The sequence below is a fragment of the Wolffia australiana genome, chromosome 10, assembly GCF_029677425.1.
Source record: "Wolffia australiana isolate 7733 chromosome 10, ASM2967742v1".
NCBI classification, from domain to species: domain Eukaryota; kingdom Viridiplantae; phylum Streptophyta; class Magnoliopsida; order Alismatales; family Araceae; genus Wolffia; species Wolffia australiana.
This window is the reverse complement of record NC_135844.1, coordinates 11,324,123-11,342,362: the sequence shown is the minus strand read 5'-3', so window position 1 is coordinate 11,342,362 and position 18,240 is coordinate 11,324,123. Positions and strand designations below refer to the sequence as shown.

Genomic DNA, 18,240 nt, shown 5'->3' with positions numbered 1-18,240 from the left:
AGGGAGAGGGCGAGACTGAGAGAGAATGGAGAAAGAGAGAGAGAGATATGGAGAACGAGATAGAGAGAGTGAGAGAGAAATGGAGAAAGAGACAGAGAGTGAGAGAGAGAAATGGAGAAAGAGCGAGAGAGAGAGGGAGAGAGAGAGCGAGACTGAGAGAGAGAAATGGAGAAAGAGAGAGAGTGTGTGAGAGAGAGAAATGGAGAAAGAGATAGAGAGTGTGAGAGAGAGAAATGGAGAAAGAGAGAGAGATATATGGAGAAAGAGATTGAGAGTGTGAGAGAGAGAAATGGAGAAAGAGAGAGAGATATATGGAGAAAGAGATAGAGAGTGTGAGAGAGAGAAATGGAGAAAGAGATTGAGAGTGTGAGAGAGAGAAATGGAGAAAGAGAGAGAGCGAGACTGAGAGAGAGAAATGGAGAAAGAGAGAGAGATATGGAGAAAAAGACAGAGAGAGTGTGAAAGAGAAATGGAGAAAAAGGGAGAGGGCGAGACTGAGAGAGAATGGAGAAAGAGAGAGAGAGATATGGAGAACGAGATAGAGAGAGTGAGAGAGAAATGGAGAAAGAGACAGAGAGAGTGAGAGAGAGAAATGGAGAAAGAGCGAGAGAGAGAGGGAGAGAGAGAGAGCGAGACTGAGAGAGAGAAATGGAGAAAGAGCGAGAGAGAGAGGGAGAGAGAGAGAGCGAGACTGAGAGAGAGAAATGGAGAAAGAGAGAGTGTGTGAGAGAGATATATGGAGAAAGAGATAGAGAGTGTGAGAGAGAGAAATGGAGAAAGAGAGAGAGAGATATGGAGAAAGAGATTGAGAGTGTGAGAGAGAGAAATGGAGAAAGAGAGAGAGATATATGGAGAAAGAGATAGAGAGTGAGAGAGAGAAATGGAGAAAGAGATTGAGAGTGTGAGAGAGAGAAATGGAGAAAGAGAGAGAGCGAGACTGAGAGAGAGAAATGGAGAAAGAGAGAGAGATATGGAGAAAAAGACAGAGAGAGTGTGAAAGAGAAATGGAGAAAAAGGGAGAGGGCGAGACTGAGAGAGAATGGAGAAAGAGAGAGAGAGAGATATGGAGAACGAGATAGAGAGAGTGAGAGAGAAATGGAGAAAGAGACAGAGAGAGTGAGAGAGAGAAATGGAGAAAGAGAGAGAGTGTGTGAGAGAGAGAAATGGAGAAAGAGATAGAGAGTGTGAGAGAGAGAAATGGAGAAAGAGAGAGAGATATATGGAGAAAGAGATTGAGAGTGTGAGAGAGAGAAATGGAGAAAGAGAGAGAGATATATGGAGAAAGAGATTGAGAGTGTGAGAGAGAGAAATGGAGAAAGAGAGAGAGATATATGGAGAAAGAGATAGAGAGTGTGAGAGAGAGAAATGGAGAAAGAGAGAGAGAGATATGGAGAAAGAGATTGAGAGTGTGAGAGAGAGAAATGGAGAAAGAGAGAGAGATATATGGAGAAAGAGATAGAGAGTGTGAGAGAGAGAAATGGAGAAAGAGAGAGAGTGAGAGAGAGACTGAGAGAGACAAATGGAGAGAGAGAGAGAAATGGAGAAAGAGAGAGAGATGGAGAGGGAGAGAAATGGAGAAACTGAGAGAGATATATATGGAGAAAGAGGCAGAGGGCAAGACTGAGAGAGAAATGCAAAGAGAGAAAGAGAGAGAAAGCGAGAGAGAGAGTGCGACGAAGAGAGAGAAACTGATAGAGAGAGAGAGAGAGAGAGAGAGAGACGGGAGACGTCGACCCAACGCTGCTTCACAGCATGTGACGCAGACGTGGAGATGGCCCTGTTGCCGCCGAGCCCCCCGCTGCCCGGCGGATTATACTTGTCTTGCCCCCCCCCCCCCCCGCCGTGGGACCCCGCCTGTGCAGGCGCCGGCGCCACCCTCTCCCACTGGCCCATCCCCCCCCCCTCCATTAGACCAGCTGCCTCTACTCTGCACGTAGGCCACAGACCCCCTTAAACCTTATCACTACCCTTCTTTTTTAATTCTCTTGTGTCAGATGTGTGGGTGAGCTCACCAATGCTCTCTCTCTCCCTGGGCCCCATTCCAAGGTCCCCATTGATTATTTTTTCTTCTCCAGAAATTCTGTCTCTTTCATCTTGTGTTTCTTAGACATTTTGACTGGTTTGTGGTCTGTGGAGTCCTGCTGTCCATCTATAATGTGTTTTCATAATCAAACTGATCTTCTTGCAAGAGTGTGAAAGTTTATGAATAATCTCTTGATGTTTGAATGTGGGAGAACTGTCCAAGGCTTCCTCCTGGAGGATATGGCTTTATTATATTTTTATACCCTTCTTTTTTAATTCTCTTGTGTCAGATGTGTCGGTAAGCTCACCAATGCTCCCTCCCTTTGGGGCCCCTTCTTAGGCCCCCATCGATTATTTTTTCTTCTTCAGAAATTCTGTCTCTTTCATCTTGTTTTTCATGGATATTTTGATTGGTTGGTGATCTGTGGAGTCCTTCTGTCCATCTAAAATATGTTTTTTCTTGATCAAACTGATCTTCTATCAAGAGTGTGAAGCTTTATGGAGAACCACTTGATGTTTGAATGTGGGAGAACTCTCCAAAGCTTCCTCCGGGAGGACATGATTTTATTATAGTTTTATACCCTTCTTTTTAAAATCTCTCCTGTCAGATGTGCGGGTGAGGTCACCAATGCTCTCTCTCTCCCTTTGGGGACCCTTCTTAGGTCCTCATCGATTATTTTTTCTTCTTCAGAAGTTCTGTCTCTTTCATCTTTTTTTTCTTAGACATTGACTGGTTGGTGATCTGTGGAGTCCTTCTGTCCATCTAAAATATGTTTTTCTTAATCAAACTTATCTTCTATCAAGAGTGTGAAGGTTTATGGAGAATCACTTGACGCTTCCTCTTGGAGGATGTGATTTTATTATAGTTTTATTCCATGATTTGATCATGTTGATCCTTTTTTCATCGAAGATAATGTGTAGATGATCAGAGGATAATTTTTTCAACAACAAAACAATTCATTCTCCATAAAGCAATTTTTATACAAGCATTAGAAAACCGTTTGAACTATGTATATCTCACTTGGAGATTGAATTGCCCATTAAACCAGGAACCTCAACCCTTATCACCCTTGGTTTTCTATAGTTTGTGTCAGATGTGGGTAAGCTCACCATTCCTGCCTCCTGGGGCCCCTTTATCTGCTCCCCATTATTTTTTTCTTGTCCAATAAAATAATTAGAGGGTAGTATGTTGATGAGCAATAGAGTTGCATTGTCCAAAAAAAAGTTGATTCACAGTTTAACTGTTCGTTGAGCAAGGATGAGAAAACCATGACTTAAGTCTCATTTATAGATTGAATTTTGTCCATTTATATGAGCCCCAAACTTATCTCCAATTATTTTTTATATATTGTGTCAGATGTGGGTGAGACCACCAATACTGTTTCTGGGTCCCTATTGAAATAATTTAGTTATCCTCAACGTTTCTTGAATTTTATCAACTGTTGATCAATTGAAGTAGGCCACTTTATTGTAAAATTTATTATAAAGATCACTTGAAGTAACCTTATTGTAAAGATCACTAGAAGTAATTCTTTCTTACTACTAGAACTTCATCATTCTAATTGGAACAAATTTTTACATCGAATGTTTCAGATCAGATGGGCTATTTAAACCATAAACAAATTTGCCGAGGCATCCCATTCCTCAATGCCCACCAATATTTTCTTCTTCAATTTGAATTTTCATAACTTGGATGCTCTTTTTATCAATGATAGTATTTTTTACGCAGGAAATTATCCATAAGCAAAATTTGTATAAGCAATAATATTACAAAGTTCCTTCGAAGAAAATATATTGATAGCATTAATTTTGTCTTTTGATATGAGTCATTAGACTTGGGCCCCTATTTTTTTGTGGTAGATTTTTAAATTCAATGGGACAGATGCACTTGACTTCGCTTTCACCATAAAGAATTCATTCCTTCAACAAAACACCGGGCGCCATAGGTTCTTTTCTTTTCTTCGGACAGATCGACATTAATGCGTTGAAATCGATTTTTTTATTTTTTTCCATTCTAGGGCTGCCCACTACTAAACTATTCTTATCAGGAATCCATTACCCATTTAATTTTTAAATTCAATGTAATAAATGAAGCGTAGTTCGCTTGTTGAACCCATGTCTGGAAAACAATCAATATTTGAATTAATGCATTTATCACTTGATGTTTTGTTTCTGCATTAATTAAAGAGCTATAAAAAAATAAACTGTTCTTCACATGAACTCATTGCATATTTGAAGCAGTCTACAGATCAGTCACGGATCTGCTCACTTATGCTGACCAGAACTCTGCAGGGCACATATTTGGCTGAATTATTTTAGTTTTTAATCTTCTTTAATAGATTTTGATCATTAGAATATTCTCTAAAACTATGTCCGAATTAACACAATTTAGTCAATCAGAAGAACTTATCCTCAAACTGTTTTCAACATTGACTTAAGGCTCATTCGGAACAGATTCCATTTAAAGTTAGAATTTAATAGCCATGGGTTTATGTGATAAGACATTATCAGCACATTGTTGAAGGTCAGATTGTAAAGACATTCAAATTAAGTTGCGAGCGATGAACAACACAAGAAAGATTGCACTTTTTTTTAGAATTGCACAAATGTAGCATTTCCAGCTTAAAAAAGTAAATACGAGTCTTTCTAATATCTGATTAAATCAGAGGGGTAATATCTGATTTCGAAGTCACCGCATTCTATCACCCATTTTTTTCACTGCAGCGTCTAACTTATTCAAATGACATGAAAAAGAACAAATAAATAATAGAGCAAAACTGGACTGGCGACGTTTCATTTTCTTTAAGAGAGGGAAACTCTTTTTCCAGAGATGCGGAATTTTCTGCTGCCTACCAACTGAAACAACAAAAAATTAAGATTTAGTCAAAGATCATAAATCTGGTGAAAGTTGGACCCACAAGCAACGTGACAGATCATGTCTAAATAAAGCAGTTTAATAATGAAAATTTGTTTTATGTGAAAATATTGACGAAATGTCATCCTCAATGAATAGATTTAGCAGTCAACTAACCCCCAAGACATTCACTACAAAGAACAAGACCAACGGCAATGATAAATGGTATAAGAGAGTTGTCTACCAAACAATACTAACGACATAATTAGGCCCTTTGTTCGGTAGAAATACTAAAGAACTCATTTCTATTCCCTACTCAGGATACTTTTTCCTCAAAAAAATTATGGAAAAATTGTACATTTCTTCTAAAGAACATTAGTGCATCTCGTTTAGACGAAAATTCATCAAAACTGACGCTGATCGATACTCAATTAACCCTAGGAGTTCTTTTTAATTTCACGGAATGAGATGGAGCCTAAAATCAAACGAAAGTTCAAATGCTATTAACGACAGAACTGTGTTCTTCATTTAATAAAAGTAGAAAAAAACAAGAAAATATGATACCTTTCTTTTCAAGAACATTAGTGCATCTCGTTTCGATGAAAAGTCACCAAAAACTGAAGATGATCGATCCTCAATAAGCCCTATGAGTTCTTTTAATTTCAGGGAATGACATGGAGCCTGAAATCAAATGAAACAATGTAAGCAGAAAACACATAAGGATTGAATAATCACTTTATCTGTCACCGCAGTGGAACCTGAAGAAGAAGGGTCTTGCATAGTTTCTTTAATTTGATTTTTGGTCTATGAAGAGAATTTGCATCTGATTCTACACAATCTTTTCCAGAATCTTCTTGATCAGCAGAGGACTCATCGTCGTCATCCAGAAGCAACCGCTTTCCCTTCCAATAAGTACCAGCTACCTTTTTCGGCTTATCTCTTATCCCAAGACCCTGTTTCCCACTCGTAGCTTTATCCTGTAGAAACATTAAATGGAATCGGAAATTCAATTAGAATGACGTTAATATTGAAAATTATAAGGGTAATTCAGTAAAAAATTCTGCAGAAAACATTGGATCACTATAGCTAAGACAAGAACTTCCAACCCAAAGTTAACATTGACCAAAATGGGTTTGAAAAAAATAGACCAGGGAAGTCTTCTCCACTGGTATTTTCGCCTTGACAGGATAGATTTTTCCATTGAAAATGAAGATAAAAGAGAATGTTGAGGAAATAAAATTTCAGTTCGGGTTCAAACAAAATCAGACATCAATAAGGTAAATATCAATGGAGTGATTTCGACTGTTTTCTAAACTAAGGTATAAATGTTGAATAAAATAAAATCAAAATGTCAGAAAAATATCATACCAAACTTCCATATAGAAGAGAAAACGCTATTTCTTTTATTTTTTTCTCTGAGGGGAACATTAATATTGGATAACTACATAATCAAATATAATTAAAAATATTTTTTCACAAAACGGTAACCAGATTCACCCATATAGCTTAGATAAAAGACGTGAAATCACTATTTTCTAATCGTTTCTCTGAGCGGGACGTCCATGTTGCTTTCCCATCTATTCGAAATTAATTAAAATTCTGATCTCTCGTGAAAATGGAGTTGCTGACAAAGTGAGCAGGCAGGATTATGGGGCCCTGGAGGACCTGGTTGTGAAGGTATTGAGAAGTTATGGTACGGAACTGAACAGGAACGTCACAAAGTTCCAATCAGAGGAGCCTCTACTTTCCGGCAAGGTGTGAGAAATTTTTCCTCGAATATGGTAGTTCTTTGATGCCAGACTAGCGGAGACGGCTTGTTATCCAACATTGGTTGGATGACTGGTCAACTCGAGGTACATTATGGGAGAAGTTTCCATGCCAAATCCTTGTTACATTTGTGAACTCTGAGCTGAACACAAGATGGCTGGGCATGGAGAGGCCTCCAGTTTTAAGGATCAGAAGAACTACAAGAAGATCAGAGAGGGCCCGTTTGATAAATTGCCAACCATTGATACCTGCAGACATATTTGGAGACAAAACGTTCCCTTGAAGGTGTGAATTTTTGGATGGCTGGTCTTTTTGAGGAGACACTTTGTGACACAAGTCTCTCAAAAGCAAAAGTTCCGAGACACCTTGGAAGTGTGCCGTATGCGTCCATGGAACGAGGAAGACTGTTCTCACCTTTTCTTTGAGTGTTCTTCCGTTCAGGGGATATGGACTCGAGGAAGCTCACTGGATGGATGCTGCTTCCAACGAGGTCTGCTGTGGCTATATCTGGGGGAGCATGTGCAGGAGGGTATGGAGTGGGGAAGACTCTTCATGACGCTAGGGATGATATGGCTGCACGGTGATTAAGTTGTGAATTACAATCATATACATTATAAGCTTCGGGTTGATCTCTAATCTCCGATGCTATGGGCAATATGGCTGCACTGCAAGTAGGCTGTCTCAACAGACATCTGGAATGATGAGGTGAATGACCAATCTGGTCATTCTTATCGGTTAGGAGGGAGTGAAGGGCAGGACAATGACCAATCTGGTCTTACATGTATTTTACATTCATATATATTATTTTCTTAAAAAAATTAATATTTTGATCTAATATTTTTCAAGAAAAAACCCCTGGACAGTATCCCGTGACACATCTACCAAAGCAAGAAAGCCTATATCAATAAATTGTATCAAATTCGGAGGAAAATCGATCAGAAAATTGAAAGAATGGAGAAAATTGATAATGAGAAATGCTTCTGTACAAAATCGAGGTTACCTGCACAAGTTTGTAAAGATTTTCTTGGTCTTCTTCGAGAAAACCTTTCTTCGGCTTGTCTGACAAGCACTGAGAAGTAGTCGGCCTGTATAGCTTTGTATGAGATGCTCCAAGAAGCCCGCCAGGTACAAAACCATATTTGTGTCCCCACCAATCCAATGGGACATCTTTGACTTCATACCCTGCAAGTAGACAGCACAAATTTATGGGCTGACACGAGTAAATATGAAAAATAGAAATAAATGTTTAAGGGCAAGAATCACAACACGCAAAAGTAAGAAACAATAGAAAGTCTCTGACCGTTTAATGAACAATTCAGAAATTAAAAGAGCGAGAATGGAAGACCCTAAAGAGGCCCAACAAGATGGAACGAAGGATGTCTATGATAGGCCCAGGGAGAATGAGACAAGCCCGTTAAAAGAGAAGCTGATGGCCAAGAAGATGACCACGTGCGGACAAGCAAGGAGTTGCCGGAGTGGCAGACCTTCCCTACGAGGGAAAGGGGTGCCCGGGGCGTCGGGACAAACAACGCAAAAGAGAGAGAAAACCGGACTCCCCGAGAGACCGAGGAGAGAGCGAGGAGAGGGCGAGAGAGAGGGCGAGGAGAGGGCAAGAGAGGGCGAGAGAGAGGGTGAGGAGAGGGCAAGAGAGGCCGAGAGAGAGGGCGAGGAGAAGGCGAGAGAGAGCGCGAGGAGAGGGCGAGAAGAGGGCGAGGAGAGGGCGAGAAGAGGGCGAGGAGAGGGCAAGAAGAGGGCGAGGAGAGGGCGAGGAGAGGGCGAGAAGAGGGTGAGGGAGAGGGCGAGGGGAGGGCGAGAGCCCTAATCCCCGCTCGCGCCTCCAGCTTGGGCCGTCCCCTCCGATGGGCTGGTTCCTGGCCCATTAGTGACTTCCAATGTCGATGGGTCCTTTGGCTCTTTGACTCGCCGCCGATAGGTCCGTATCGGGGGCGTATCAGAGACACCCTAAGAGATTGGGTAACCAAGGAGACGGCCTGACAAGACCAGATAAAAGAGAAGGCTGATCAGGGGCCACTGAGGTGTTGTTCTGTGTAGGACCGTATCGGGTTTCCTTGTAACCTTTGCAATCTGATAGTGCAGTATGATTGTTCCAAATTCCAACAGAGAGGGGGAAAGAGAGGTCAGCGTGACAGAGTTCCCAGGATGGAGAGAAGAATGGGAATGGTCAGGGGAGAGGCTGAACAGAGGCAGCAAGGATGGACTAGGGATGAGCTGCCTGAAGATGCAGTGAAGATTAGATGATCACGAGGATGAGGATCGTAGGGGAAGAGTCAGGACTTGGATGCTGAGGGGAGAAGAGACAAGAGCTTCCAATAGCATAATACTTTCTGGCTGCCTTTCTAAAGGGAGGGCTGCGCTATTTAAAAGGAGCATGAGAAAGGAAAGACATGAATGTCCCAAGTAGCCAAAATACAAGAACGTCCACAGGAGGATCGGACATCATTTCACAATAAAAAGGGGGTAAGAGAAAAGGCTAAGCGGGGGGCGCTCAGATGTATGTGCAAGATAATAGGAACGACACGAAAAGCTATTTAGTAAAAATGGCTATGATAGAGAAGTCTGAGAAAATAAGCCAAATGGAGAAAAAGCTGAAGAGAAAATAAGGTCAAGGAGATGGCAACCTTTCTCTGAGAAAATGATCTCAGTGGCAATTTCAGGCTCCTTATCAACAGCATCACGATCCTTATTCACTTCTTCATTACGTTTAGAAACCTGGTTGACATCAAATATTTAAAAAATGTTGAAACAAGGGATAAATATAGATACGGCCAATTAGGAGGCAGCAAGTAGATAAAAATCATAATGACAAGGGAATTTCAAAATTCTTAGAGGCGGACATTAGTCCATTCATTTACTCTAAAATGCATTGCTATAAAATTACAATATGACAGGTCACTAGCTCACAGAATCATCAAGTTCCCAATGGTCTCACAGTTTGAGGGACTAGGAAATAACAAAGCTTCATATAGATCAATTGCAGTAAGATACCAAAGAACAGGATAATTTCACAGTGAATGACAGTCATCCAAACAATAGCACTCTTCAAGGAGAGAAGTATCAGTCATGTGTGTGGGCACATCACTGATCAATGGTTATTTAAAAACAAGTACCAAGAAGGACAAGGGGTGGCTTTCGATAAATCTCTTAGAATTTTTTTTTTTGAAAAGTTATTTAGGGTGGTCACCCGACAAAGCGGTAACCACCCAGAGTTACATGTGAAGATAGCTAAAACTCTCCTCTCTACATGGCCAACCCCTCCCTTATCTGATTACCCCGTGAGCGAACCACAATGTCATGAGGCCCTTGACATCGTGGGCGACCATGTCCTTGGACACCTTCCCCCCCTAAATATTGCTTCGTTGCAGGGTAGCCATATTGCCCAGAACACTGTCATCGCTCGACCCCCTCCTCCCTCCTATAGATCTCTAGAGTTCTATCTAGGAATTGTTTCCAAATATTGTCAAATAGAGTAATGAGGCAGGGATAAAAGAATGCCAGCGGAATGGACACTGTAGTGAAATAGAAACGGAGTGGCATAGCCTTCTAATGGAGGGGGAGAGTTGGTAGAATGGACGTCACCTAAAGGAGAGATAACCAGAGATTGGATACCGCAGGGAAGTAGAAACGGAGTGGACATCGCAGGGAACTAGAGAAAGAGTGGATGTCGCCTAATACTACACAGAGAGACGGAGATAGGGACCCGAACATTATTCCAACTTTCTTCTTACTGCCCTCCTTATGGGAGAGCTACCCAATTAAAGGGAAATGCAAGTAGAGTGAAACATGTCCAACATACCCCTATAACATAAAAATGACGAAAGTACCATAGATATGATGGGAATTGTATAAGCTTCCAGTTATCTGCAACTCAAGATACGGGAAAAGATTCAGTTTGCTCTAGACTGAGATGGCTAAATCTTGATTCCAAACATTGAATCTGATCTGATTCTCTTCTGCTTGAAACAAAAGGTAACTCATCCACAACAGGAAGACTGTAGAACCATGCAGCTCCTCAAGTAACTCATCCCCGACAGGAATTGAACTCCTCAAGTAACATTATTTGGCACTCTAATCCAATTCAAAGCTCTGTAATCTATACTCATCCGCCATCTGCCCGTCTTTTTTCTTGACCATCTGGTGGGACTAGCAAAAGGGCTTTGAGAATATTGAATAATGTTCTATTCAATGTTCATTCTTGACCGTCTTTTATCAGCCTTTCTATTCATTTTTGCATTAATTATGAATATCTGAATGGTCTAAGGTTGACAGGTTTGGCTCCTGGTATTAGATGAATCTGGTGATCGAAGATTCCTTTGGGTGTTAAGGAGAGGCTTGGTTGAAATATAGTGGGATATTCCTTACAAAAGAAACCAATGGCAGGACGCAGGTGCAGATGATGTACAGTGGGTTGAAGAAGGTTGCACGCTTCGAAAAAACTCTGCAATTGTTTTAGCTCCATTGTAGCTCTTGAGCTGACAGCATAGATGGAACTCCTTGGGGTAGTAGATCAAGTGTCTTGCCACAGCACCTTATACATATACATATTGTAGTTGTGAAGGAAGCAATCAAGTGTCTTTAGTCATTGGGTTCCAAATATCACTTCAACATTGCCCAGGGGCAAAGGCAATCAAGTCTAGCTTACCTTGAAGTCCTTGAAGATATATAGGGACATTTAAACAGATCACTTGGGAAGGTCAAAAAATGTCATTTGCAAGTAGGATATGATACTTAATTCCTCCAAAAACCAGTAGACATTACTGGATGACAAGATCAGAGTCAATAAAATTGAAAATCAAACACCCATTCACGAGAATTCTCACTTGACGGCCAGAGTTACTTCCCCAAAGTATGATAAATGTGCGACGAGATGAGACCATAGTAAAGTATAGAGATAACCTCAGCAGTAAATGCAGAGCCTTCTGTGATTGGGTCCTCGTCTGTTTTATAGGCTCAAATAGATTGTCTTCTGCTTCAGAGGTTTGATCCCCTTCAAGTACCATGATGAGGTTCAGGTCCTTTTTACATCAATGGGCCAGTCTTTGAAGTAGAAGCAAAGACCATTTGTTTTCTGTAGCTGAAGCTTCCCTTCAGTAAACTTCAAGTTACAATACTTATATAGTCGATCTTGTCGGGGTGAGTGAGGTACCGGAACAGTCTGGCCTAATGGTATAGAGGCATGCCTCTATGGTGGGGCTTGACAGCTGGCAGAGGGAAGTTCAGATGGCGCTGTATACTGATGCATCAGTCTTTGGAAGCAATTTTTGTTGCTCGAGTATTTGGTTATAGTTAAGTATCTTGTCTCGTTGACCATAGGACATCCAGATCGATCTCTGCCTGGATAGATAGATCCATGATCTCTAGCAGAGCATAAGGACGATACCTTCGGACTTCAGTGGGGATATCCAGCATCAAACCCGGTAGGTACATTTTCATTGATTTTTGGTGCTAACATCGGTAGTTGAGCAAGCAGACATTCAAGTTCAGCTCGAAATTCGTGGACAGAACCTGTTTGATTTATTGTTTTCAAAAAAAAACCTGCTTGATTTATTTCGAATAATTTTTGATACAGACCGTTACATGAAAAACCATACTGATTTGAAAACTTTAGTTTGAAAATCCTCCCAATCGAGAAACTCAACTTCTTTTTCAGTATAGATATACCAGTTTTGTGCAGAATCATCAAGATGGATGGAGACAAGCTGTAACTTATCATGGTTAGTCATCTGATGAATATGAAAAAAATTGCTCCACGCAGCTGAGCCATCTGTTGTCATTTTCCACTTGAACAAGCTGTAAGTATCCATGTTTGAGATGACGGTTCAAGTCTAACCTCAGATCAGGCGATGGCGTCTCACTGGCCCGGGGGGTTATGGCAACTCCTCCAACTTCTGGAGCTGGAATGTTGGCCAGTCGATTGTTATTCAGATATATATTGATGGAGTTGATTTGCTCCATGAGGTGTTCAAGGACATTTGATGTCCTTCGTTGGAGAGAAGCTCCGTCTTGGAGGGAGGAGCATCTCTATGTCTTGTGTCGCTCTTATTCTCCTTCCATTTTTTCTATTGCTCAAGTTTACAGCCCTTCATTGGTGATTTCTGGTCTTTACTGAATTTGAAATTGGGAAACATTTCATTGATAATATCAAGGCGTATCAGAATCCTTCTAGAGAAACAAAACGACTCCAGAGAGAAAGAGAGGGTAGGGAGGATTGAAATAATGTCCGAATCGACAACGCCCTTCAGGATCAGAGGATCTCCTATCTCCAGCCCCTGACGAATCAATAACCGAATCTGCCCTCGTCTTGGAGACTGCCCACTTTTGTAGTATTTCTTTATTGTTCTATGCTCCCGTCTAATGTGCATGCACCACTCCTGGGTCTCCTCCTGTGTCTCCTTGAGTCATCTTAGGTGGCATGAAGGCGTAAAAAATATGGTTAACCAACATTGAAAGCAAAGATAGTGATATTTTTTATGTGAAATTTGATGGATTTGCCATCTAAAATAATTCGTTGACACATTGACGAGTTAAAGAAAACCATGATCCTGATACAATGTCTATAAGAATTAGTCGACACGTGTCTAAGGTTGAGGCATCAATTGTCGGAGATGATCCTGATACAACTGGCAGAGGCTGCATCTGAGATACGAGAGATACTAAAAAGAAGAGGCGAAAGAAAGTGCAAGGGAAGGAATGCAAGTGTAAATGAGAGATTCCCCAAATCCATCACATTAAGGATTATTGTTACCCAATTCAACCCATGAAGAGGTTATCCCGTTTCCCACCTAAATGGATATGTATCACATCCCCAACCAATGAATCTATTAGACAACGCATAAATCACCGTGGCTCTCATAAAATCATCAAGGATTCAGTTAACCCAAGTAATCCCTAAATACTTCGACAAGTTAATGCAAAATCAATGGCGACTAATGGCACAGTCAAAAACTACTTAACAAATGTTCAATAAAATCAAAAAGATGGTTCATGCTTACAAGTATCCCCTGCAGATCTTTTTCAGAGTAAGTGTTGACACTCTTCCCTCTTTCTCTTTTTTTATATCTGTTCACCAAGAAAAACGTCATGAACATCATAGAAGAGAGATAATAAAAGGGCGTTGCATGAATGGAAAAGAATCTGTAAAAAGCATACCTTCCTTGTGGCCTTGTAGGCTTCACAGTCACATCAACCTTGGGTGTATCATCGGGAGAATCCTCAACAGGATCAGATTTATTTATATCTGAAAGACATAAATTATCAATTCAAGGACGATTTATTTAAGAGACAATATGGCGATCTTGAGAATATTTACCTCCGTCATCAAGCTGTCCAGTGTGCTGACGGGCCAAAATTTTTGAAATAAGAAACGAGAAAGTTATCAGGAAGACTGGAAACCTCAGAGATAACTAAATTTTACTTGCATGAAAATCTAAGAGTAGAAATTGGCATGTCAGCACATAAAAATATATGAGATGAACAGAAAGTAACACACACCACTTTCAGTCTCTTTAAAATGTCATCAAACTGCGTGGTGTCAAAAGCCCAATTTTTAGAAGCCTGCTCAAGACCAACGCCTGCCAGAAATTAATAAGAAAATCACCTCAATAGAGTATTAATGAGTAACCCTACAGTTCAGGAAAATATTCACCTGTAGTGTCCTGTTTATTTTTTACCCTGATATGCCCTTTAATCCCTTGTTTATCCTTCCCAAGACCTTGACCTTCTTCCCATCCCTGAAAACTCACCATCAAAACCCCATCCTAGCCATTTATAAAATCCACAAACAGTGAATTATCTTAAGGATATGTTCGCAAATTCGGAAGAACAAAGAATGAAATAAATAGTACAATTGGAAAAAAGGGACTTAATTGAAATAAAATACAAGATAGACTCCCCCTAGAAACACTTTTGAAGACTAAGGCACATATTTGTCATCAACTCTCCGACGAGGACATATTCCAGGAAGTAGACGACAATTCCCAAAAATTCTGAGAATAAAAGTACAGGATATAACACACCTTTTCTGAGACCCCAAATCTTCTCAACATTACCCAAAAAAAATTAATGACCAGGTAAATTCTATTTTCTCTCAAAACTGATGACAACAATTTTTCTTTGAATGAGATGACAACAAATTTTAAAGTAAATACTCCACTAATTCCAATTGAACAAAAACTTCCACAAGGTGACACCATCCAGCCCCCAAAAATAATGAATAAGAAAGCTGAGGGCATCTATCGAGATATTTCTGATTGAATGTCTACAATGATCTTCAAGTCGCTCTTGAGTAAAACAGGAGCAGAAACAAAGCGCTTTATTAAAGGATCATGAGAAATGGAGAGATGAGAGAATTCTCTTGAATTTGTCCCCCATTCTTTACCGCGAATTCTCTTTGATCTCGTTGCATTTGATGAGTAGCAGATTCACATTACAATAACTGGGAAAAACAAACACTGTCCATGATCCAAACCAATTACAACCTGATACGTTCTTCACAAGAGTACTATCGATGCGTCAAGAAAAGGAAGCTGCCTAATGATACACGTGAAGGATCATGCACATGCGATCCTCTTTAAAAGGCAACCTGCTCAGGAAAGGAACACAGTTTTCATTTTTCAAAAATGCAGATTGACAAGCAGCCAGAGAGCAGGAGATCGAAGCTGCGGGGATCCCTGCAGATGGAGAGGAAGAAGGTCCAGAGCGGACTTCCATCCAGAGCTTCTTACCTTCTTTCTTCCTTAACACTGTCACGTGATTTACTCCTTGAAATTCTAGGACGTTTCAATTTGACTTGGACTTGGAATAACAGTTCCGTCATCTTGGATTCTATTGAGATCTTGATGCAAAAATAATGTATCTGAGCCCAATGCCAACTTTGACTATAGGTTCAGATCTTATCCAATTAAAACAGAAAATAAAAGAAGATATGAATCCAGTTTCAAACGCACAGGAGTGAAAAGAGCTGAGCATTTTTTCTTGATAGAAGAATCTTATAAAACTAGGTCAGAACAAGGAGTCAAATGCAAGTGCAATTAAGATTTAGCAACGATGACGAACTGTCCTCGTCATTTTCCTGGTTATCATATGCATTCGCATTGTCATCATCCTAAACACAGTCAAATGATAAGAACGATGGTGAGTCATCATCGTCCTCTCTAAGCAATTTGTCAACGAAGGTGTGACGCAAACTCAACACCGTGATTGTCATCATCCTCTTGTTTTTGTCCAGGGTGACATCAAACCCTAACTGCAGTGATGTATGCAGCTGAAGCGTCCTAATAGGCTGAGAGATTTGATCATGTATGTGACACCAATTTCTTTGTTCGACTGATTGACATCATGAAAAAACCAAAACCTCATCCCTCCTTCTCTATCTATCCAAGGGATGGAAGAGCAGGGTAGAAAATCCCGAATTGTGAGGAAGAAAGTTGGAGAATCGGAAGTGAAAAGAACGGAAGCTCCCTTCTCGGGTGTCTCTTCTAGTCAAGAATCCGGGTCTCACATTTACTAACCAATAAGAATATGCTTTTCCCTCGAGTCCTTTTACACTGTTCATGGCTCGATTTTTGGATGTCCAGGGTGTGGTGGAATCAAACCAACATGTCCCAAACTTGCTGGTCAAATGATGATCTCATCATATTATGAGAAAAAAAATATCTAAGTTCTGCCACTGCCCTTAAAATTGGACAGCGGGAGTCGTCCTCAGCCATTCGTTAGTTTTTCTTTTCTCAGGAATGTTACAAATTTTTTCTTCATGCGAGCATTGAACTGCACCCTATTCCCAAAATTCTACTACCAATTCGAACTCGAGTGAGCCATACTCTCGTAAAAGTAACAAATGGGTTAAGATTTTGCACCAAAACATGAAATCCGTAACATTTTCTCAGAAATGTTACAATTTTTGTCTTCATGCGAGTATTGAATTACACCCTATTCCCAAAATTCAAATACCAATTCGAACTCGAGTGAGCCATACTCTCGTGAAAGTAACAAATGGATTAAAATTTTGTACCAAACCATGAAATTCGTTGAATTTCAGGCAACATCAAATTCATCATTTTCCGGAGAGACAATCGCACGGAGGCCACATCCGAGAACGACGATGCATCAAAGAAAAAAGATGAAAGCAGAAACCCAGAAAGGATTTTAAAAAGAGACATAGAACCAAGAAATTAAACCATCCAATCGACGATTTCCCGGGTGGAAAATGATCCAAGAAAGACTAATCAAGAGAAAAAATCGTAATGGGAATAGGAAGATCACCATCTGCTTCATAAGCCGGAAGGCAGCGGATTCCCTCTGGACACCCGCGTAGCAAACAGGAGCTTCGGCCGCCGCCATGGCGAAGAGACTTGCTCGTCGCAGCGGGGGAGAGGAAGCGACTGTTAAGAGGGTTTTGCCGGCGTCGCCCAAGCTTTTTAACTATGAAGCTGAGAGTATATGGGCTTTTTAAAGTATTTTTATGGGTTTTTTTTAAAAAGTGCCCAAATCAGATCATGGATAACTGATGTAACATGATTGATGATGGATCCAATCACATTATGTAATTCTATTTTCAATGCCTGAAGATCTAGCCAAAGCAAATTTTGATGTCTAGTGTACTTCTCTTGGATCCTAGATGCTAATTATTAATGTTTTTTATTAAAATTCTTTGTTGATGCTGGTGTGAAATAAAATGGCAATATTTTAATGTGATTTTATTATTTACGTACATCAAATCACTTCCCATTGATTTAAGATGACGGCGTTTTGTATTTTTCGTGAAGCATGAAATTTTGAGGGAGTCATATTGTGGGTCATGTCGGATTTTATAGTAGTGATTGACATGAAACTGTGATGATTCAAGCAACATGAAGCATTATAATGGAATCATAAGGGACCTCTAAGACCCCATTATCAAATCAAATTGGCACAGGTTGGATCGCCAATTTCTTAGTTCCTAAAGAGAGATTTGATGCGTTATTCATTTGTCCATCTTCTATACATATCCACATGATCCTTCACACATTGTATCCCACACTTCATCTCAATTAGCCCCATTATTGATCCATCATCATCGTTATTGTGTTCCAATTCCATCAAGAGTTACAAAGATATATTTTGGAAAATTCTTATGTGGGTGAATGTTGCTCAGGGATTTCTTGTATTTATACTTGATTGTTCTATAAAACCATTAAATCCTAATTATATGTTTTGACGTTCAAAAGAACTTTTGCATGTGATCCTCTAGGCTCATGGACTAGTCTAGTTGATGAATACAATGGCTCAATAATATATATTAGCCAACCTTATTTATTATATAAATCAACATATAGATTAATTAATCACCAATGGATGTAATATATAGGTTGAGTCTCGTACTTGCGGGCTACCAAGCTACACTTCGTGCTCTACAAGATACCAAGGAGCATATTGATTTTTTTATGGAACCTCATTATCATCGATTATAGTACATGTATAGTCTCTCATCCTCTCGATGCTCCAAGGATGACTCGTTTGTGGTCATTCTGGTCAGTATCGATGCATTCACAAATCAACAATAACTACTACTTCGATATTCCACTATATTGGACAAGTACTTT

General features: G+C 40.2%; 1 protein-coding gene across 1 annotated transcript; it reads right to left on the bottom strand.

Annotated features, from left to right (window-relative positions):
- Positions 1–4,586: 4,586 nt before the first annotated feature.
- On the bottom strand, positions 4,587–17,061 carry LOC144708717 (D111/G-patch domain-containing protein). Its single transcript, XM_078582142.1, has 11 exons — positions 16,922–17,061; positions 14,307–14,391; positions 14,153–14,232; positions 13,971–13,995; positions 13,811–13,898; positions 13,654–13,720; positions 9,283–9,373; positions 7,644–7,825; positions 5,635–5,853; positions 5,441–5,557; positions 4,587–4,878 (listed from the first exon to the last, which is right to left on the bottom strand). Exons 1-11 carry the CDS (start codon positions 16,997–16,999, stop codon positions 4,825–4,827), a joined length of 1,086 nt encoding a protein of 361 aa, XP_078438268.1. The 5' UTR covers positions 17,000–17,061; the 3' UTR covers positions 4,587–4,824.
- Between the last annotated feature and the right edge of the window lie 1,179 nt (positions 17,062–18,240).

Excerpts from the sequence above, each read along its gene's own strand:
- LOC144708717 (XM_078582142.1), bottom strand. The coding sequence starts at position 16,999 with ATGGCGGCGGCCGAAGCTCCTGTTTGCTACGCGGGTGTCCAGAGGGAA. Across the intron at positions 13,899-13,970 it reads TGGACAGCTTGATGACGGAG|ATATAAATAAATCTGATCCT; the intron begins GTAAATATTCTC and ends TATGTCTTTCAG. Across the intron at positions 9,374-13,653 it reads AAGATCTGCAGGGGATACTT|GTTTCTAAACGTAATGAAGA; the intron begins GTAAGCATGAAC and ends GATGTCAACCAG.